Source organism: Coenobita brevimanus, chromosome 14 (genome assembly GCF_032717465.1).
Source record: "Coenobita brevimanus isolate Jiangsu-jjx chromosome 14, ASM3271746v2, whole genome shotgun sequence".
Classification (NCBI taxonomy): Eukaryota; Metazoa; Arthropoda; class Malacostraca; order Decapoda; family Coenobitidae; genus Coenobita; species Coenobita brevimanus.
The window spans coordinates 12,731,139-12,753,639 of record NC_136967.1 but is presented as its reverse complement, the minus strand read 5'-3'; the positions used below and the strand labels follow the sequence as shown (position 1 = coordinate 12,753,639).

Below are 22,501 nucleotides of genomic sequence, written 5' to 3'. Positions count from 1 at the left end.
CGTAGGAGCCATAGGCTAGGCAAGTTAGTCCTGACATTTAAGATGAGAGTGGCCAACCTCACTCATCCCTGAGTGGCATTACATGAGCAATAAACCCCAACCAACCCTTGGATATAAACCTTCACGGGCTCAATCACATTGGAGCGCCATAATTACCCACTTAACCACCAGGCGCCAAAATTGGTTATAGGGTTACCATCCAGCATAGTAAATGGTTTCCTGGTTTACAGGAAACCATTTGGCTTATCAATCAGTGTAGTCACCTACAGGAAGAACGAAGAGAAAAGAAGGAAGGAAAGAAAGGCAGAAGAGGGAGTGTAAAGTCACCGGTAGGCAGAAGGACGAGGAAAGAATGAAGGGAAAAAAAAAGGCAGAAGAGGATTGAAGGAAAGTAGGATGGAGGAGAGGAAAGGGCAGACACCTGAGAGCAGCAAAGCATCAAATGAGTGGATGGTGAGCGACCCCACCTACCACAGTAATAATAATAATAATAATAATAATAATAATAATAATAATACCAATAACAACAACAATAGCAAGAACACCTTAAAATCGTCCCAGGACAATTTTGATAAAGAAAAATTTCCCACAGCCGTTGCCTGCTAGAAGCCGAACTATTACGGGACCTTGAGGTCAAGGTCAGTGATCTTGTGCTTGTCATCATAGGTCATCTCAGTCTATACGTCCTCCAAGTTTGGTGGCTCTAACTTTAGGAAACAATCTGAAGAAGAGAATTACTCACATAGGATGTTTCTTCTTAGTCTTTTACCATCGATGAAATCCTTAGAACCACAGCGAGCACATTATTTTATTTCACATAAAAGTTCAACGGGTGCTTCATGATCCTCAATTTTCCCAAGACTTTAGCCAGTAATCAATAGTCAGTCCCATTCATATTAAAAGTTGTTATGTGTTCAATTTACCTTAAAGCTGTTTCACTTAAAACACAGTATTTTAATTCTACAGAAAAGGAAATATTTATGAGCATGGAATTTACATTTACCTTCAATGTTTATCTGTTAATGGTCATATATATTATTTTGTTTGCGTTAGTAGAAAGAGTCTTTTGCAGTCTGTCTTCAAAATATCCTGAAGCTACTTGTATTTTTTCAGAGCTCGTATACGCAATCACGGCACATATGATGCTAAAGTATGACAAAGGGGAATTATCGTGTCAGTGTGATGAGTTAATGTGCCATCCCTTCCTAAGCTACACCATTCATATTGTATTTCGTCACAGTGCTTCTAAACTGATGAGCAGAGTGGTTAAGCCCGTCACACACAAGCAACTGAAGGTCTGACCGTAGCGTGACTCAAGGTCGTGTCTTAGTTGGCTCCTATGCATCCCGACTGGCCCCGAATCTGCTTTGCTCACGACTGCCACACGACCGATCGTGACGTCCTCCCGAACGCGACAAGATCACGAGGTGACTGCAAGGTGACAGAGCTACGAGTCTTCAAATTTGAAATTTAACGAATTTTTGTCAGCCAGGACCCTGACACGACCGCCCACGAACGGAAAAACGACTGCGTGATGCATTTGGGAATGCACCCCGATCCCCCCACACGACACCCCCACGACACCCCCACGACCAACCCATGGGGCAGGCATCACACCTGGACCACCAATGACACCCAGTGTGGGGTGAGGCATCACGCCTGGACCACCAATGACACTTAGCGCATCACCATGTACCTCTCCTGTGTCCCACTCACTGTCAAAAACAAAAGACTGTATGTTGAGGGACACGCAGTCGTAATGTTTTTTTTGTTGGCGACAGCATCATGACATGCAACTACTGCATCACAACGAATCTGACTGAGCTAAGACTGCTTCATGACCGACGTAAGACACTTCCGACTGTGATGCAACTGTGACACGATTTTTGGCAAGTTGTGAGGCCCAACGAGTCGTCTCAGCTGCTCACGAGTGCCCTAAAGAGTCCGTGCTTTGGCAGCAATATCAAGGGACGATTGATGAAAAAAATGCGTTAAGACCATGACTCACGCCACAGTCGGACCTTGAGTCGCTTATGTGTGACAGGGACTTCAGACAACATATGTGTCCATTAACTTTGTAAAGGAATCCCAATGTTACATACCTGATTGTTACTGCTAGCCGCTCCTTTGGAGAGACTGGCTTCCTGCAGTTAGTAGTTAGTTTCTGAAGCCGATGTTCAACAAAACAGCAGCTTATGGAAAGACTCAGGCTTCATATGGAAATACTCATAACATTATTCGGGGTCCATTTCTAATCGTGGGTGGGATGATGATATTCACCATGTTGCTCTCTCTCCTTGTTTATCTGGTGCACTGACCGCTTCTCTCATTAAAGATGTAGTTCATGTTTCGGTATGCTGTTTTCCAGCAACAGCATTTTTTTATTCTTTGCGCCAGGGATCATGCAGTCAGCAATCGCTGAGGGTGACGAGACGACGTTCCCATGACAACTCGCGCCAACCACTGTGGCCCACTCGCTCTGAGTGCGGACATTGAAACACTCCAGCCTGCCCCCGCTCTCGTCTGCTCCCGCCGTCTTGCCCTTAGTGAGGACGTACACTATTAGGGTTGCCATAGGTCTGGATTTTCCAGACATGTCCTGCATTTAGGTGTCAAAATCTTCATCCATGAGGAATTTTAAAAATTTTCCAAAAGTCCAGAATTTCAGCTTTCATCACTCTTTCCCGAAAAATAGAATATACCATTAAACTCTGTAATGACAAGAGAGAGAGAGAGAGAGAGAGAGAGAGAGAGAGAGAGAGAGACCTTCGTTGTTTTCGTCAGCTGTTAAGTGTTGCCACCTTGGCTGGTTTAGTGCTAGTAGCTAAATAAAGTGTCCCGCCTTTTCGTGTTGTTCAGCCACGTTTTTTTTTTTTTTTTTTTTTTCACAGTGCTGTCATAGCCATAAAATAAATGGTAACTGCACACAGTTATTGGCTTAGTCTTCATTATTACACTGTAACATTCGTTATACTTGTAAGCTTATCCTGCATTTAGTTTTAGCATTTTTCAGTCAAAATCTAGCCAATTCTGTACTTTGCCTGTTTTCCATTGTATTATAAACAGATTAAAGATTGTGATACAGTACAGCAGAATTTGTCTATATATATCTAATATACTATAGCATTAACCGTGTGTGTGTGTGTGTGTGTGTGTCCTTTGGGCAGCCGAAACTACACATTCAAATCGCACCAAAATTGGCAAAGAAATCTCAAAGAATTTGCTGATGTGAAAAAACTTGGTCCCATCATGATTGAAAAACTTTTACTATATTTAATGAGCGATCACGTTTTGACCAAAAAACGCCACTCTAGGCACCCGGCATTGGATCTCCGTAGAATTTTTTGCCCATAGGTACAACTAAAATAAACTATACCAGCAGGAGAGCCCTCAGCAGGAGCAAGTGCTTGTGGGCCCTTTGGGCCCCTCGCACTTGCTCCTGCGGGGGGCTCTCGCGTTTATGTGCTGTTCTAGTGTAACATTGTCACTTGGATTTTTTGCAGCTAACCAAATGATCATGTTATTTGCAGCTTCAGGAATGAAACCCAAGTTGTCCAAATGCAAGTCCGAAGTACACACACAGACACACGGTTATTTCTACAGTATATTTTAGTTCTACCTCTGGGCAAAAAATTCTACGGAGATCCTATGCCGGGCTCCGGGAGCAGCGTTTTTTGGTCAAAATTTGATCGCTCATTAAATACAGTAAAAGTTTTTCAATCGTGATGGGACCAAGTTTTTTCACATAAGCGATTTCTTTGCGATTTTTGTTCCAATTTTGGTGCGATTTGCATGTGTAGTTTCGGCTGCCCAAAATACACACACACACACACACACACACACACACACACACACACACACACACACACACACACACACACACACACACACACACACACACACACACACACGGCTAGGCCTATAATATATTATATATATATATATATATATATATATATATATATATATATATATATATATATATATATATATATATTATATATATATATATATATATATATATCATAACTTCAAAGGCATAGGTTTCAGCGGAGGCGTACTGTAATTTGACTGTTTAGATATGGCACCCTATACATTAAGATTTTACATCATTGTGAAGATCCAGGAGAAACTCATAGGTCCTGAACAAGCTGATGCTCAAGGACTTCCAAAATGCGTTCCGATTGTGGGAGATGCTCTGAGGTCGATGTCTGCACGCCCAGGGAGACTACTTTGAAGGGGACGGTGGTGATTAGGACTTGACGTAAAATTTTTCTTTCTTTAGTCAGTTTTCAGGAATTCTGGGGTAGCACCTCGTAAAATGCTAAATGATTACTATAACCACATTATCCACAAAAAGGCGGTCCCATCTCACTGACAGAAGATCAGAAATTATATCCACTTATAGTCTTTGATGTTAGAGGACGCCTAAGAATTCCGTCACGGACAATAGGCTCAAGGCAAAACATTAGAGCAGTATCCCCGAACAAACGAGAGCTTATGCTCTCATCCCCTCAGACTGGGTGGTAAAATTAGAATCGAATGGTGAAAAGATGAATACCATCCAGCAACATACGATCCACCAGCGTCCACCAGTGCTTGGCACCACAGTGCCCTTAACTCTCCTCATCTCACCACTTGGGCATAGGTTCACACCTCTGCTGAATATCATCCAATAACTTTGTCCATGATTGCATTATACAATACATCGCCAGTGCACTATGACATCCTAACGCCCACCACCCCCTGAACAGCTCCCAAAATCACCAGATAACCCCGTCCCCTTACGATACCACGTAAAATTGGCCCACATGTAAAAAGTAGGATGTTAGTGATGCTTGAGAATGAGCACGTCCCCGACCGAAGGCGTGGGGGTGGGCTCGGACCATCGTTTTCCCTGCTACTAAAGAGCAGGTGACAGCGAATAACCAAAGAAAGAAGAGAATGGGTTCAGTGTAAGGAAAGAGTTCATATGAGAGAAGAAAGATTCTATTATGTAGTACGTATCGAGATTTGCAAAGGGATGAGCACGCCCCTGACCTACCGGTGTGTTTGTGTTTCTTATTGTCTCTAGACTATTGTATTTAGGCTACCTTAGGAGAGACTTTCGAACTGCAGGGGTAATATATAGGTCTAAGCAACATATATAACTGCAGTCGAACAAAATCAAAAAGAATCATCTGCTAGTAGTCAGCATAAAATATAAAATACGTCGTCGTAGTGAAGTGGTTAAGCAAATATCAAACAACACGCAAACCAAGATTCGTTTTCCCTTACCTCTGTATAATGAGCCTGACTAAAACCCGATACGTGCAGTAGATTTTCATGTAGCTGAATTAAATAATCTGATCTTAGTCAGACTATGTAGCGGCAGTAACTGTAATCCCAAGTTATATCTAAAATGTAACCTCGTGGACTACAGGCTTAAGTTGCTCTTCTCTCACAGCCTATCCTCCTCCTTTCGGCTGGATAGGGAAGAAGTTGACGATATTTGTAAAACCATTCAGTTGAACTCTTCAGTTATATCGGTACAGTACCACCACAAGAAGGGGTCGCTCTCCAGCACTTTTTGTATGATCATGAACAAGAGGAGGAGTGATCTCGAGATCTTATTTCCAGCAGTTGAATCCTCTACTGTTTCACCACCATCTCTACTAATGACAAAATACAAATGACTCTGAACAGGGTTGTTTTATTTGTTTTAATTAATTTATTACGCTCATAGAGCGACAAACCTAGTACAGTCCTCAGTCTCTAATCATACATAGTATTCGTGACACGTAGGACACGCTGTCATGTAGAGTGAAGCTGGACAAAGGCAAGAGTGATCTTACAAGAAGGTGAAATACACCAGCATACACTGTGAAACAAGTTTCAGCACCCACCAAAGTGTGGGTGTCGGGCTAAAACAGTATCCAAGTTGTCATCATTTAACAAGTGCCGACACACATGTATTAAGTCCTGGCCCTGGGGCAGCAAATCACTCACTGAGGGACACTCGAGGCAGTAGTGATGGAGACTGTTGGCATTTGGACGGTCGCAGAGCTTGCAGGTGGAGTAGTGGGGTACGTCCCCCGCCTCGGAGACTTGCCACAGAGGTCTGTACCCTAGCCGAAGCCGGGCAGTCACAATATTATGTCTGCGAACCATAAGCCCATGTCGGCGATACCTCGGGGAAGAGAGTCGGAAGTGGTCGTAGTGTTGTATAGATACACTCTGTGGACGCTCAACATTCATGCGGTGGAGTGTGGGGAGAAGTGCGGCATAGTATATGATCCGCTTGTAGCAGAGAAGGGAGGGTGCAGCACCGCCAGGCAGCTGCAGTTCGCAGGCACTCTTAGCGAGGAGGTCCACCCTGTCGTTCCCAACTATTCCAACATGGGAAGGAATCCACAAAAATCGTATGCAGAGGGAAAGATCTTGATCCGCTACTAACTGATGCAAGATGTGGTTGATGAGTGAGCGTTGAGAGGGGTGTGGAGACGAGATGGCCTGAAGTGCAGACTGAGAATCACATATCACAACACCATTCACCTGCCGCTGACGGAGGAGACTGACAGCCAGGAGAAGGGCCTGAAGCTCACAGTATGTAGAGCTGGACGAGTTGGGTAACCTGCGACCAACCCAGCCACCCTCCGGGGCTCCAAGTCCGGTGAGTAGATGGCGCAGCCAGCACTGCCATCAGGCTGTATGGACCCATCCACATAGAGGTGATGTGTGTCAGAGACAGAGGAGGCGAGCGCAGCAATGTGCTCCAAAGCTAGCTGTTTCTGAAGGGAAGGTGGGTCAGTCTTTGAGGTGGGTGTGAAGGTGACATGAGGCTGTGGAATCCTCCATGGGGGTGGCCCATGATCAACCTCGGCCACGGTAACGTCGATGTGAAGACGCTGCAGGGAGGAGCACACTGTGTTGACGAGGGTGCGGACGCCAGGACGAAGTAGAAGGTGAGGAGCAGCAGGGTCAAGTGAGGCTCGCAGGACGTGGGAATAGTGTGGAACAAGATGGGGTGAGTGAAGGCACTTGATGCTGAAGGAGGTGACGTTGGCGTGGATCCTCTCAACAACTGAAGGAAGATTTAGTTCAGTCAACATGGTTACTATCCTGGTGGAGGTGGGGCACCCAAGAATGTATCGCATCACTTTGTTCTGAAACTTTTCTAGAGGCTCCAAGGTGGTCCTAGAGAGCTGGCTAAGTGCTGGGGAGAGATAATCGATGACTGACCGTATGAAGGTAATGTAGATGTTTCTTGCCAAGGGGATGGAGATACCAGCAGCATAATTAGTGAGCCACTTGAAGGGGACAAAGCGCTGTTCTAGCCGGTGGAGGAGATCTTGGATGATGGGATGGACACGCTGCCGAGCAGGTATGGCTGGAGTGATGCGCACTGGCGTTCCCAGGTATAGGTACTGCGTACAGGGCGGGATAACTCTTTGTCCCACAGTAAACACCGGGAGTGTACCACAGCCCCGAGGAGAGAATACTCGACTCTTGTCTGGGGAGAGAAGGAGGCCACAAGCAGAGGACGACTCGTAGAAAGACTGTAGGAATCTCTGAAGACCGGCAGCAGAGGTGGAATGCACACAGATGTCGTCAGCATAGCAGGTGATAGTCGTGCCAGGAATATCGGGTAGAAGAGTCAGCAAGCGGTGCATCAGAACATTGAAAAGAAAAGGACTTAAAACTCCACCCTGGGGAGTACCAAGCTCGAATTCCCTGGACGTGCTACATGCCCCTTGGAATAGCACACGTGAGGTCCTGTTACAAAGATAACCTCGGATCCACCGTAGGAGATTACCGTGTACCCCAAACTCAACCAGCTGGTCAAGAATAACCTCCTTGTTGGCAATGTCAAAAGCACTCTTGAGATCAAGAAATGCTACCACACTGGCGGGGGAGAGGCGGGCATACAGGTCCATCAGGCAATGGTGTGTGCTCCTCTGTGGCAAAAAACCATACAGGCTCTGAGAGAACTTGTCTTGTAGCCGGAACATGAGGCGAGCAAGGAATATGCGCTCAAGCACTTTACAAAAGCAGGAGGTGAGTGATATAGGCCTGAACTTGTCTGTGCCAGGTTTGGGAATGGGCACAATGGTACTAGAGGTCCAGGCATGAGGCACGTATCCCCTTTGGAAGAAAAGATTGTAGAGCTTCAGCAAGGGAGAGCCGGGAACTTTGAGGAGGAGGCGGAGGACTTGAAAGGTGATACCATCTTCCCCTGGTGCAGTCGTCTTACTCCTGGCAAGAGCACGGCGCAGTTCATCTTCAGTGATGGGTATGTCGTCTTCTTCATCCGGCCGGAGTAATGCAGCCATGAGACGCAATGTGCGGGCGTTCCTGTGGGTGGAGAGTGCCTCTTGAACATGGACGGGAAGACTGTGTGACTGCGCCTGCTCAGACCAGGTAGTGATCAGGTCCTCTGCATACTGTGCTGGGCTGTGGTGAAGAGCACTTGGGGGTTTCCTCCTAATAACTCTGTTGATAAGGTGCCACATGGAGGCAGCACTTGTCTGGTGATTGATGCTATCAGTATACTTCCTCCAAGCCTCGGTACGGGCACCCTGCTGAAGGGTAACAAGGTCATCTCTGGACGCACGATACTGCATGAGACGGGCATGTGTTGGTTGGCTCTGGAATGCGATACCATCATCCACAGCTTGCCTTTCTGCCTGGAGAATGCACTGATCCATTGTCCAGGCATGAGCCACACCGTGTCTTTTGATGTGCGGATGTGTCACAAAACGAGTGTAAAAATCATGTGTTGCTCGAACCAGAGAGGAGTACAGATTCTCAGGCGACTGGAAGTTAAATGTTGGTAGAAGACTGGAGATGTGAAATATGTAGTTAGGGCAGTACTTTGGAGGAATGGTGATGCGGAAGCGAGTGTGAGGAGAGGAAGGTCCACTTGGTAGGGAGTACTGTAATCCAAGAGCGATGTGATCAGAGAAAAAGGTTTGTATAGAAAAGCACTGAACATGTGACGCCACCAGGCCAGCGGTAATGATGTGATCAAGCGTGCCTCCTTGGGTGTGCGTGGCGCCCCCAGTAGGCCAGTGAGTGAGCCGGTGTCGGCGGATGTATTCGAGAAGAGGTAGTCCACCACGATTTGGGGAGGAGGAGGCATCACCTAGGGTGGGGTGCCAGGCGTTGAAGTCCCCCATGTAGATCATGCCTTGCGACGTAGGTGGTGGGAGAGCAGGGGGATTGATCTTTCCTGGAGCAGAATACACATTGCAGAGTCGAAGCTTCCCAGCACCCACGGTGATCTCGAAGAGCTGGAAGGTCATGTTGTCATCGGTAGAGCAGCGGAGGAGTTGATGGGGAATGGAGGAGTGAATGTAGCTCACGAGGCCATTCCTGACGTGATGGACATAAGAGACGAAGCCTGGGAGTGGGGGAGCTTCAACCCCGAGCACATGGCAGCCTACAAAAGCTTCCTGAAGAAAGATGACATGTGGGTGATGACGACCTATATAAGTCTGGAGGGCAGTAAGCTTCGGGTAGGTTCCGATACCACAGGCATTCCAAGAGATGATGTGAAGCTGCATTCCGTTATTGAAGTCTGCCTTTAGGTTTACGGGAGGCTGGTGGGGACAAGGACGTCGAAGTGTTGCCGCCCGATGACATGGAAGCGGCGCTGCTCTGAGGCTTGCGGTGCGGTGGCTCCTTGATGAGTCGATCACTGAGCTTTTCAAAGGTAGAGGCGAGGGCTTCTAGTCTCTCGGAAAGGGTGGTGATAGACGTGATGACGGCATGGTGTGACTCAACGAGTGTGGCGAGGGTGCGCTCAGTGGTGGCTTGCTGGGTGGCGAGACTATCAATGCGGGTCTCGATTGCATCAAAACGTGCTTCAATGGCTGCGCAACGTGCCGTCAGGTTGGCAACGGCCTCGTGAAGGGCAAGGACTTGCGGCGAGGCAGCCAGGGTAGAGGATGGAGGTGGTGAAGTAACGCCTGGTCGCGACCATGGTTGTGGTGGTGGTGGGGGCAAGGTGTGAGGCGTAGCGTCAACAGCAAACGAGGCAGCAGCACAGAAGCGCTTCAGGCAACCGTGCCACACATTGACTCCTTGTTCATTACAGCGGGGGCATTTCTACACTGATGTATCTGGAGCAGGTGGGGTGGGCTGGTCTGATGCAGGAGTAGCATCAGCGGTGGTAGGTTGGGTGGGGGTGCGATGTGGGCAAGTCCGGGAGGAGTGGGGGCCGGCACACCAACCATACTTATCAGAGGAAGCAGCACAATACCGGGATATATGACCAATACCCCAGCATTTGTAGCACCATGGCAGTTCGTCTCTCATCCTTTTAAACTCACAGGATGGAAGGCAAGGAAGGAAGCTGAAGCTGAAAGCTGGTGGCGGTGGGTCTGGGAGGCTCCATACGACAACAAGCCGGTTGATGGGCGTGCCATGTTGATAGAAGCGACGCACAGTGTATACGCCATTAAGTTCCTTGGCCAGAGAAGGGTCTACATCAACAGGGTAGCGGGTGACGAGATACGTCGGGAACTTCCTCGGCCTCTCAACGGAGTCCTGAACATCAAGCTTCAAAGATAAGAAGTCACCTTTCGCAACACTTTCGATGATGTCGGGACGTTTACGTGAGATATAAACAACACGGGAGGTGACAGTAGACATTTTCACCTCGGCCAACTCCCGATTGAGGCAGAAAGCCCTGGTGACGTCAGAGAGCCAGCGCAGCTTCGTTTCCACAGTTGGGTTCCCACAGAAGACAAGCTTGACATATTCAGCTCTGGAAGCAAATGCAGGAAGGACAGTGGTGGCCAGAGGGGGTGAACAATGAGAGCCAGGGCGAGGGAATGAATTATCAGAAGCAGCTGGATGAGAAGTCTCGATGCGCCTGGATGCCTTGGGAGCAGGTGAGGACGAACCACTTGAATCCGAAGCCTGGTCCATGGGTCGTTTGGTGGAGGTGGTAGGCGTAGCGGGAGGGGGGACTGCAACACTGGGCTGCCAAGAGGTGGGGCCAGGTTGCTGCGTGGCGAGTGCCACTGGGGGCGAGTGTTGGTCTGTTATGTCCTCGTCCTCACTGAGATAGAGGTCAGCCTCAATGTCAGCAAGGGAGGCAGGGCCAGAATAAGCCATGTTGCCACAGCAATGAAGTCAGGGAGTCAAGACGCAGCACCGGTGGGGGTACAGTGACGTGCACATGACGTCACCACACGTCACACTCCCCCACCGCGCATGCGCAGCCGGGAGAAAATCTGACGAGAGGGGGTCGGCCGAGATATAATTTTCACGACTGCTACTAGTCTAAGGCTAAAGCCCCAAAGCCCCTTATGTCACCAAACAGACGACGGGTGCTTATTATTGCTCCGTGCCAAGGCTGGTAGACGGCAGATCACTGGAATGCCCAAAACTTTCAAGGAAAGGAGAGAGCTCTCAAGGTCTTGTTTATACCAACACAATATGGCGGACAGTCCCTCTGAACAGGGTATGGTAATGGCAGACAAAAACTGTCTTAGGCTGCACTGACCACATTCTGTGGCAGTTGATGAATTTTATGCATTAGACTATCCTGTGTAGAATTACACAATTAGGTCTCTTTGTGTTTTTACGTGTATCATTTCATATTTCGATCATGACAAACTTCTCAGATGGAGAGTAATAGGCAGAATGAACCCTTCCTCATCCGAGATAAATACGAATGGGAAAGGGATGTTGGTAGAACGAATGATACATGAAAGTGGAAGTGTTATATTTGCTATGTTTGTATTAGAGTCTGCATTGTATACTGTATAGGCAAAGATAACTATTTTTCCATTTCTCTATGAAAAAAAAAAAAATCCATGTGGCGAAACATAGTAAGAATCTTACCTTCACTAATGCGTGTCTTAAATGGTTCGACTTTCCCACCATGTACTGGGTAAACCTTAGGATGGTACTTATTTCTGTGACTGTATACCATTAGTGAACCTACACGGTGAGAACATAATTATGCAGGCAGGTAAATTATCCGTTGTGAAGTGGACTCCAACCCCTAGACTCGGGAAACACGCATAATTACATGAGTTCACTCACTAGGGAGTCACCTCATCGCCTCCAGTACACAAGTAACGAGCTATAGAAAATAATTGCAGTTCATCATCTGCATCAGATACGCGTACTCAAAATAGACTCAGCTTAATATGGTGTAAGAACTTTGGTGCACTCCCACCAAAAAAAAATAAATAAATAAATAAATAAATGAATAAATAAATAAATTATCTGCACTCATTTAGGGTGATAAAATCTGACACACAGGAGGAGAGATCTGAAAATAAACTGAGTTAACGTCCCTCGTTGGTATCCCTGATCTGCTGAGCCTTAAATCCGTATTCATTGTGGCATCGGAGGCTTCGTAGCACCGCCTACTGAGCATTTTTTTCTTTTTTTTTGCCTATCAATTCTCACTGCCTTGTTCTTTACTTCGAGAGTTTCAATATCAATAATTTCCATAAAAAATATAAACGAGGGTGTTAATGTGTAAAGTACAGTAGATCAGATTCAGATTCATTCTAAAACTCCTACTACTGATTCGAAGTTCAGATTGCCCAACCCGAAGCAGTTTCGTAAGCAACATATTCCTCACATTATATGCAAATCGAGAACCGACTGAGGTAAAAGCCTATCCTGAAATAAACTAATATGAATACCGATCATCCGCTGCGCGAATTTGTTTTCATCGTCAAACTGGTGATACACCAGCCTCAGTTTCATGATCCATGCACTGCTACATTCACGTGTCATCCATGTGGTTAATATTGCGGTAATACTAAGACACATACCGCATATACTTTACATGTTTTATTCATAGGGTGTTGCATATACTGGACAGTCAGGACAAAAAAGATTGCCATCATCTCATTCTTAAAATGCTAATAGTGGTAGCCATTGTATCACAAGGTGAGAGAAAATCCTTAGATGGTAACATCGGGTACGATGGGTGTCAAGCAGACAAATAACATTTTGATTTCTATGTTATCTGGTGGATGATGCATTGCTGTTTTGAGACCTTCCTTCGAGCATTATGTCCATTAATATAAAATATTCTCTATAGATGACATGAAGTTACAGTAGTTATACTGTCCGAAGAGAGAGAGAGAGAGAGAGAGAGAGAGAGACAGACAGACAGACAGACAGACAGACAGACAGACAGAGACAGACAGACAGACAGATAGACAGAGATTGGGGAAAGGGGCGGGGAGATTGAGGGAGGGAAGATCAGATATACCAACCCTTACTATGTATTCACTGCTTCTGTGTCCGTGATAACTGCGAAGTGTATCTAGGCAATGGGTACCAATAATTATTTTAGTGGGTGCACAAGCATGGACAATAGTCCACCAAAGAATCCATTACCCTCTGCTGGCTAAATTCCTAAGTTGAGTGAGGCTCGATGTATATCTATATCCATGGATTATTCTGATAGGATATATGCATCATAGTTAAAAGTAACGAACATGCCATTAATGTAAAGGCAGCGGAATAGTAGGCATAATACACTGATGCAGTGCAGAGCCCGATCATCTACTTACTGTTCCAGGGTGGAGTGAAGGCCGTGGTATACACTGACGTGCTGCAGACGCTCCTCATGTTTGGTGGTGTACTGGTGGTGGTCGTCATTTGCTGCATCAACATGGGTGGTGTTGGCAATATCTGGGCCATAGCTGACCAGGGTGCCAGGATACAGTTTTTTAAGTAAGTCTGTGATCTAGTGATAAGGAGTACCCAAATAAGAGTGACAGCTTTAAATTATGTGAATCACCCAACGGTGAGTGGACATTTTGTTAAAAAAAAAAAAAAATGCTGCTAGGTCAGTTTCTCTTTCTTAAAACTTCTAAACAGTAGGGTACTAACCTAGCATTGGGCCTCTACTCTTCAAAGTGAATAGTATTGGTTTGGCTGTTGTCGGTTTTACGGTTTGAAGGCCACCTTGTGCTTCAGTATGATATTTTTAGTATATCTCATAGCTAGTAATAATAGTCAGTGATGTGACATGATCTATCAATACCGTTGTTATGCTTAGTCATTACAAGAAGCTCATACTGCTTGTGGCACGGTCTTGACACTGCTCCAGATATCTAAAGATCAAATATTTAAATGTATTTTCACGTTTAGCATACCTGTATTAAGGGTGGATTTTTTCCCCCCACTATTAACAGAAATTTAGGTGCTGTAGGACGTTTGGGGATCACCATTGTTTATAGGTTTTACCCACTCAGTGCTGTGGGAACAAAACACACACACTGCGTTTGTGTAGATATCTTGGTAGAAACTGGCATTCAAGTGGTTCTCGGGAGATCAGAATTTATTTCTACAGGATATAGATATATAAATAGATAGATAGATAGGTAGATAGATAGATATGGATACACAGACATAGATATAGGTGAATTGTTTAATCTGTTTTGAATTACCAGTAAGTGAGATGAAACGTTAAGGTTAGCTCCCACAAACGTGCATGCAAAATGTATTTATCCTGAAGTCACAGTAAAAAAATAACTGGAGATCTGTGAGGCAAGCAGAAACATACTGATATGCCTGAATATACCAGCTGTTGCTGTGTTTAAGTGCTTGTACGTGTGTGTGCGTGTGTGTGTGTGTGTTATTGTTTATCTGTGTGGCTTATGTGTCTCTGGTTGTTTCTGTGTCTGTATGTGTGTGTCTCTCTTTCACAGTGTCTGAGTGTGTGTCCGTGTGTGTGTATTTGTGTGTGCGCCCGTGTTTATGTGTCTGTGTTTATGTTTGTGTCTTGTGTGTGTCGATGTGTGTGTGTGTGTGTGTGTGTGTGTGTGTGTGTGTGTGTGTGTGTGTGTGTGTGTGTGTGTGTGTGTGTCTGTGTGTGTGTCTGTGTGTCTGTGTCTGTGTCTGTGTCTGTGTGTCTGTGTCTGTGTGTATACATATCTGTATGGGTGTGTGTGTGTGTGTGTGTGTGTGTGTGTGTGTGTGTGTCTAAGTACGTCAGTTTCCTTGTATCTGTGTGTGTGCCTGTGTTGGTGTATATGTGTCTGTATACAGTATGTGTTGTAATGCGTTGTTGTACATGTGTCTGTATGAGTGTGTGTGTGTGTGTGTGTGTGTGTGTGTGTGTGTGTGTGTGTGTGTGTGTGTGTGTGTGTGTGTGTGTGTGTGTGTGTGTGTGTGTGTGTGTGTGTGTGTGTGTGAGCGCGCGCGCGCGCGGGCCAATGAGTGTGTCTATCAGTGCACTGTACGTGTCTGTTAGTATGCCTCTGTGTGTGTGTGTCTGTCTGTCTGTCTGTCTGTCTGTCTGTCTGTCTGTCTGTACGTCAGCATATTTGTATTTGTGTGTGTGTTTGTGAGTGCGTGTGTTGGTGTACTGTACATGTGTCTGTATATGTGTTGATGTACATGTGTCTGTATGTGTTCTCGTGTGTGTGTGTGTGTGTGTGTGTGTGTGTGTGTGTGTCTGTCTGTCTGTCTGTCTGCCTGTCTATCTGTATGTATGTATGTATGTATGAATGTCAGCGTGTTTGTATGTGTGTGTGTGTGTGTGTGTGTGTGTGTGTGTGTGTGTGTGTGTGTGTGTGTGTGTGTGTGTGAGTGCGTGTGTTTGTGTACATGTGTCTATGTATGTGTTGATGTACATGTGTCTGTATGTGTTTTGGTGTGTGTGTGTGTGTGTGTGTGTGTGTGTGTGTGTGTGTGTGTGTGTGTGTGTGTGTGTGTGTCTGTGAGTCTGTGTGCCTCTGCCATTGTCTGTGCGTGTCTCTATGTGTGTCTTTGTGTGTTTCTGTGTCTGTGTGTTTTTCTGTGTGTGTGTCTGTGCGCGTCTGTGTGTGTGTCTGTGTCTGTGTCTGTGTAAGTTACCGGGTCGGTCAGGATCACTTGATGGTCGTGATCGTCAGCTTTTACCCTCCCGGAAGGGAGCTGAGAGCTCATATAGTCCGATCTAAGGGCAAGACTGTGACCTTCACACACGCACACACCCGTCCCCTTGCTCAAGGGGAACAGTAACCACCCACTTCGTCAGTGAAACTTTTTCGCAACCTGAGCGAGGCGCGAACTCCCGTCAACCAGTTGGCAAACGAGAGCGTTACCACAGCACCAGCGAGCGGTGTGTGTGTGTGTGTATGTGTGTGTGTGTGTGTGTGTGTGTGTGTGTGTGTGTGTGTGTGTGTGTGTGTGTGTGTGTATGCATATATCTGTGTGTATGTGTTGAAGTACATGTGTCTGTCAGTGTTTCGGTGTGTGTGTGTGTGTGTGTGTGTGTGTGTGTGTGTGTGTGAGTCTGTGTGCCTCTTCCATTATCTGTGCGTGTCTCTATGTGTCTCTTTGTGTGTTTCTGTGTCTGTGTGTTTGTCTGTGTATGTATGTGCGCTTCTGTATGTGTGTGTGTGTGTGTGTGTGTGTGTGTGTGTGTGTGTGTGTGTGTGTGTGTGTGTGTGTGTGTGTGTGTGTGTGTGTGTGTGTTATTGCGTCGTGTGTCTGTGCGTGTGTGTGTCTGTGTGTGTTTGTGTGTCGGTTTGTGTCTGTGTATGCAAGTGTGTGTCTGCTTATGTGCCAGTGTTTCTGTGTGTGTGTGTGTGTGTGTGTGTGTGTGTGTGTGTGTGTGTGTGTGTGTGTGTGTGTGTGTGTGTGTGTGTGTGTGTGAGTCGGTCTGTGTCTGCGTGTGTGTAAGTGAGTGTGTCTGTGTTTCTGTGTCTCTCTGTGACTGTATCTGTCTGTGTGTGTGTAATTTTTCATGTCTTTGTGTCTGTGTGTGTCTCTCAGTGTGTTTCTCTGTGTCTGTGTTTGTGTGTGTGTTTTGTCTGTGTTTGTGCCATCAATGGACGATCGTCTTCATCTTCTGAGAAAAGATGGTTCAGGGCAGCATACGTGCATCAGATTTCTATTGTTGCATGGAACGAAAGATTGCCACCACGATTGATCTGAAGCAATGATATCATGTTGACGAGTGGAAGATTTGTCCCATAACAGATCATAGGCAATGTGACTTTGAGCGAGGACTAACTTTGCCTGAGATCCTTTTTTATGGGCTCATATGGCGTTTTTACCCTAACCTGACAAAGATCTCAAATCCCGTTCATTTCAGTCGATGGTCTCTGTGTAAACAGATTAAGGCTCTGTTTGACTATTGACCAAGGAAACTAATTTTTTCTTCATAACTAAAGTCTCACTTAGCTTGCATCCATGGCGCAAAACAACGTCATGAACCTTGCATACCCAGTTCTAACGATAATCTTGGAATCGCTGAGGAAACTAATAAGCATTTTTATACAGTCATTGGATGTCAAATTTGTCTCTAGGAACTCTAGCAGGGAAAGAGGAATCATACTGCAGAAGAAGCTAATAAGTTAGTTGTATTTTTGTCGAACTTGTTGCCCTGCGGATTAGGTGGGGTGACAAAGATCACCGTCTTCCACCCGACGACAGGACGTCATTAATTCAGTAGTGCACAAAAAGTTATTGCTTAGCCATAAGCAAGGCATTAACATAAGTAAATGGTATTCAGATGATGCCATGTTGATATGGTCACCAGTATAGGTCACAGTGTGTTAAGATACTTTGATCAAATTCTAAAAGTAACACATTTGCATCCCTCAGCCTGGACCCCAGCCTCTTTGTCAGACACACTTTGTGGTCTACCATCGTTTATGGTTTTGTTTCCAGCCTTATTGTACTAGGATTTAACCAGAATATATACCAGAGACTCGCTTCGATCAGCAGCCTCGTGGCAGCACAAAGGTGAGGAGCATTTCTTACGTGGAGGTTAAACTAAAATTCTGAGTTTTACACTCTACTGTACTGTACTTGCGCAAAACATTACAAGATCTTGTCAAAACAGCCTACTCTTTCTGTGTATTTTCCTATTATTGTTGAAAGTATAATTTGAAGTAGAGAAAAATTTATATGATATACTAAAGCTGTGTTCATTTTTACCCATAGAAATAAATAAACTAGCCCGTTCACTGATGTCCATGCCCTAATATGAAACTCAAGTAGCATCAATACACACAATCTTAACCACTTGGAAGTCACGTATGTTGAGCCTCACTTGCATTAGTAATTGAAGTAGGTGCATTATCATTAAGGTTTCTCAGAATATAATACTCAAAATAACCAGTTTTACCAAAATATTAAAGTCTCAACCACAATATTGTTCTCTTCATAGATGACAGTAAATACCAAAACAAGAAGTGGATTATATTCTTAACTTTTCAGAGTGAGTGTAGGCTTCATTGTGAGTCAACTTATTGTCCTGGCTTTGTATTACTTCTCCGGGTTGGTGGCGTATGCCGTCTACCAACAGTGTGACCCACTTACCTCAGGCAGGATACAGAAACCTGACCAGATCATCCCCTACCTTGTGATGGACAAATTAGGCCACCTCAAGGGTGTGTCTGGAATTTTTGTGGCTGCCATCTATGGTGCTGTTCTCAGGTCAGTTATGCTTCCAAAGGCAGGGACATAGGAAAGACCTTAGACCAAAAGCTTTCGAAGGTTAGATTTATACTTAATAAACTTACGTTTTTGATGGCCTTGGCCATGCATGGTACGTTTAAGCCTTTTTTTACTTGTCGATGGTAACTGTGATACGTGATCTGACGTAGTTCCGGCACCACTGATACACCACCAGGTAGTACCCTGGACAAGATTTTTTTTTTTTTTTACCTGTCGTCATTTACTGTCAAGAATTCTTAACGAACTCCAGTTTTGAATTTGGAGATTATCGTCTCTTCAGCCAGTGGCCATTCTAATAAGTCCAGCTTACCCACGGGAAGAGATTACGGTTGCCTAGAAGAGACATAGTGTCGCAGTGTCAACTCAGATTTTGGTAATGTGAAGTTGTTGAATCCCCTGTCCAGGAGAATTATGATACCATCCACCTTCCACCTAGTGCATACTTTAACATGTTTTTACCAATCTGTTCTTTGGTGGTAGACTCTTAAATTTTTGTAATTCAGAGTCGTTCATGTCACTTTTCAAGTTACAAAAAATTGGCCATGTTTTAATTCCCAAACACTTTGACAAAAGTCTCCAGTGAACCATGTCACTTGGAATTTGATTAAGCTTCTAAACTTACTTCCCTTCTCTGTCTCCTCATCTTTCTCTTGACACACACACTCTCTCTCTCTCTCTCTCTCTCTCTCTCTCTCTCTCTCTCTCTCTCTCTCTCTCTCTCTCTCTCTCTCTCTCTCTCTCTCTCTCTCTCTCGGCGTTTCGGGATCGCATAGAATGGTTTTAATTTGGAATTCAGTTACTCAAGAAAAATTCTTTATGATACTCAGGCACGAGAACTCAAGACTTCTACCAGCGGTGAGTCAACGGTAAATCGAATCAATAAAGTCAGGTGATATGGGATGTCCATACACTATCTCACAGCGATGCTTTAGCTCTTGATTTATTGGCTATTTTCATACTGGTTTAGCTACATCAGATCGTTTTACTGTCGCTGTGATCTCAGTCCTCTCTGCATCGGACCCAAGCGTGAGGGCATGAACTCTTATGTCATCTCGTAACCATCTCTCTCTCGTGACACATCAGCATACATGTACTGAATATAGCTGCATTGATGTCATAGCAACCATAATGAAAAGAGAAACAGGCTGTCCTAAACCATAAATTTACTGCTAACCATGTCGTGTAGTTACCAATAGTTCTTGTTAGATTGTATTGATTATCACTGTCACTAAAAAGACAATAATTTTTATTATTTTGTATATACTGAACGATTAAGAGGACTCACCTGTTATGATGAAAATACAAGAGTTATCACTAACACAGGAGCCTAATATTATTGGTTGCTAGTGTCTATGTGCAATTGTTGTGGTGGTGTGCTAACATTTCTTTACATACCTTATATTCACACCCCATTGAGGTTCCCTTGACAATGTATACAAATTCTTGCAGTCATACACATTCTCGGTTCAACAAGATAAATATCCACTTTCACTTCTAACTGTACACTGCAAATGTCTCTCAATCCATACCAGTGCATGAAGCACTAGGTGTTGACAGGTCAGTTCTCTGAAGACTGAAAGTTGTCTCTTGGAACTAAGGAATAGTTGATTTTCAGGAACTGCAAAACATGACCTGAACCTCACCGCATAAATAAGCTCATCTGTGTCATGCATATTCAAAGTTGCTATTACAGTCATTACCTCGCCCGGACGGTGGCCGGCGAGGTATTGTTTTTTGTAGAGTTTCTTTGTTTTTTTGTATCATTGATTGTTAGCAACATTACGGAAAAGTGGCTGAATGAAATGTTATGAAATATTCAGGATATGTAGGTAATGGTCCCAAAAAGAATGTGATTACATTTTGGATGTAATCTAGTAACCCTGAAAGGTCAAAATCAAGGTCACGGATTTTCAGAGGGCTATAACTTGAAAAAGATATTTTTTATTATCAACATACAGGAATTCCAATCGGGGCTTTCATTTAGCACCAAGATCGTTGACTTTGAGTGACCTTGAAAGGTCAAACACAAGGCCACGGATATTCAGGGGACTATAACTCGAAACTGGTTGCAGTTAGATATTTACTGTGGAGGGAGGATGCACACCCTCCCCCTCACTTCTTCACAGTGTGTCAATCTGTAAACATAACCTGTTGATGTCGCCTTTCATGACAGTTCAATCTCTACTACTGGCAACTCGATAGCGTGTCTTATCTGGGAGGACCTGCTCAAAGACAGGCCGTACTTTAACAAGATGAGCAACAAGTCCTCCACCAACGTCCTCAAGCTACTCTGTAAGATCTCTGATGATAAAATATCAGTTGACTATTGATCCATTTTACAACGAGTGCACAATATTCCATAATTTCGAAATAAATGGTCCTATTGTCAATTAGGTCTTTGTTTTCTGTTTTGTTTTATTTTTTTCTATAGCTGCTGCTGCAGGAGTGTGTGGCATTTGCATTGGACTTGCGGTGCAGCATCTCAATGGTATCCTCATCGTGGGGTATAAAACTTCTGGTGCCGTTTTGGGTCCACTTGTTGGAATGCACATGGCCGGTCTACTCACACCCTGGGTCAATGCCAAGGTCAGAGATGCTCACAGAATGCTCTTGTAGTTCAGCATTTCAGTCAAGAGAAGTATTTTCTTTTCTTTTTTTATTCTTCCGATTGCGAGAAGAACTTATCTAACTTACGATATACGTTTCCATGGAGCCCTTCAGTATTACTGATGCTGAAAAAGTTGGGTAACATCGTCTGGTTGTGTCATGATTACAACAAAATACAGCAACTTAGTGAATTAATTCAGTGTAACAAATATTGTGAGATATGCAGGACACTATGATCCAGCTTAACCCCTTTCCAATTATTGTGGTAGGGTGCTATGGTGGGCTTCTTGGCAGCCTTGACATTCAACCTGTGGATCACTGTGAGCAGCTTTGTCCGGGGTGAGGGTTCTCTGTCTTCTCTCCCACTTTCTACTGACGGATGTCCAGAGAACCTCCTCCACTTCACCAACATCACCACACCTATACCTGATGCCGACCTTGTCACTACGGATATTGTTGATGTCCTGATGACACCCACTCCATCCACTGACAGGTTCGAAGACTGCGGTTATCAGCCAGGTTTACCAAATAATTGGAGAGAGTCAAATGCTATACGGCAGTTTAAGAGTAACAGTTTAATTAAAACGAGACAATACATTGCTTATCATAATCTGCCAGAGTAACGTTTTCTGGAGCCACCAATACAATCATGGTAAATAATTCCTTTGCACATACTGGGTTCAGGATTGGCGAAGCAGCCAGCCAGTTTGAAATTATTAAAAGCTAAAAAGGTTTTCTTTCAGTTTTGTATATTTATTTTAATTCGTGACGGGGTAGAAGAATTATTTAGTATCGTTGTATTAATCTCAAGCCCAAGGTTTCCAATTATACAGCATTTAAGTAGTTTCAACTTGAAATTCTTTTGTTGTCAAAATATAAAAATCAAGTTCTCTATGGAACAGTAAAACAAAAGTTTATTTTTTTCCAGTTTCTAAGCTTAGCATTATTAAAAATCTGAAATAACATGACAATGTGAATTAATACTGTATGGAAATATTGCTCTCCTCTAACCTTACGAGACAGAACATACGAATTTACAGTGTCAGTAATGAGTGTTTTCGTGGGCATAGGTGACATCATTGTGCTTTTTCTTTTTTTCTTTTTTTACTTTTATGCGTTGATTGCTAATTACGCTTTAATATTTTCTTGTTCAGTAATTATATATTTATAATACTGACACCTTTTGCGTCAGTTATGTAAACGGGAATAATAAGATATTGAGAAAGAGGTGTGTCTAAATCACACAAGCCGACGAGAGAGGTGAAAATGGAAAGGGGGGGAGGGAGACCAATAATGAGGATGGGGCAATGGGGTGGAGAGGCATATAAGCGAGGATGATGTGAGTTTGAGGGAGGGCACCTTGGTGGTGGAGGATAGGGTGACATGGAGACGATTTGTCTGTGACCACTCCCTCCACGATTATGGCATCTGACCATATATAGATAAACAAACAGATGCTTGATCTTCATTA

At 44.5% G+C, this 22,501-nt stretch overlaps 1 protein-coding gene across 1 annotated transcript; it reads left to right on the top strand.

The window, feature by feature from the left end:
* Positions 1–11,427: 11,427 nt before the first annotated feature.
* On the top strand, positions 11,428–20,753 carry LOC145418317 (sodium-coupled monocarboxylate transporter 1-like). The gene is made up of 5 exons (XM_080286759.1): positions 11,428–11,457; positions 13,544–13,698; positions 17,566–17,706; positions 18,184–18,402; positions 20,597–20,753. The coding sequence occupies exons 1-5, from the start codon at positions 11,428–11,430 to the stop codon at positions 20,751–20,753; spliced, it is 702 nt and encodes a 233-aa protein (XP_080142885.1).
* The last annotated feature ends 1,748 nt before the right edge of the window (positions 20,754–22,501 follow it).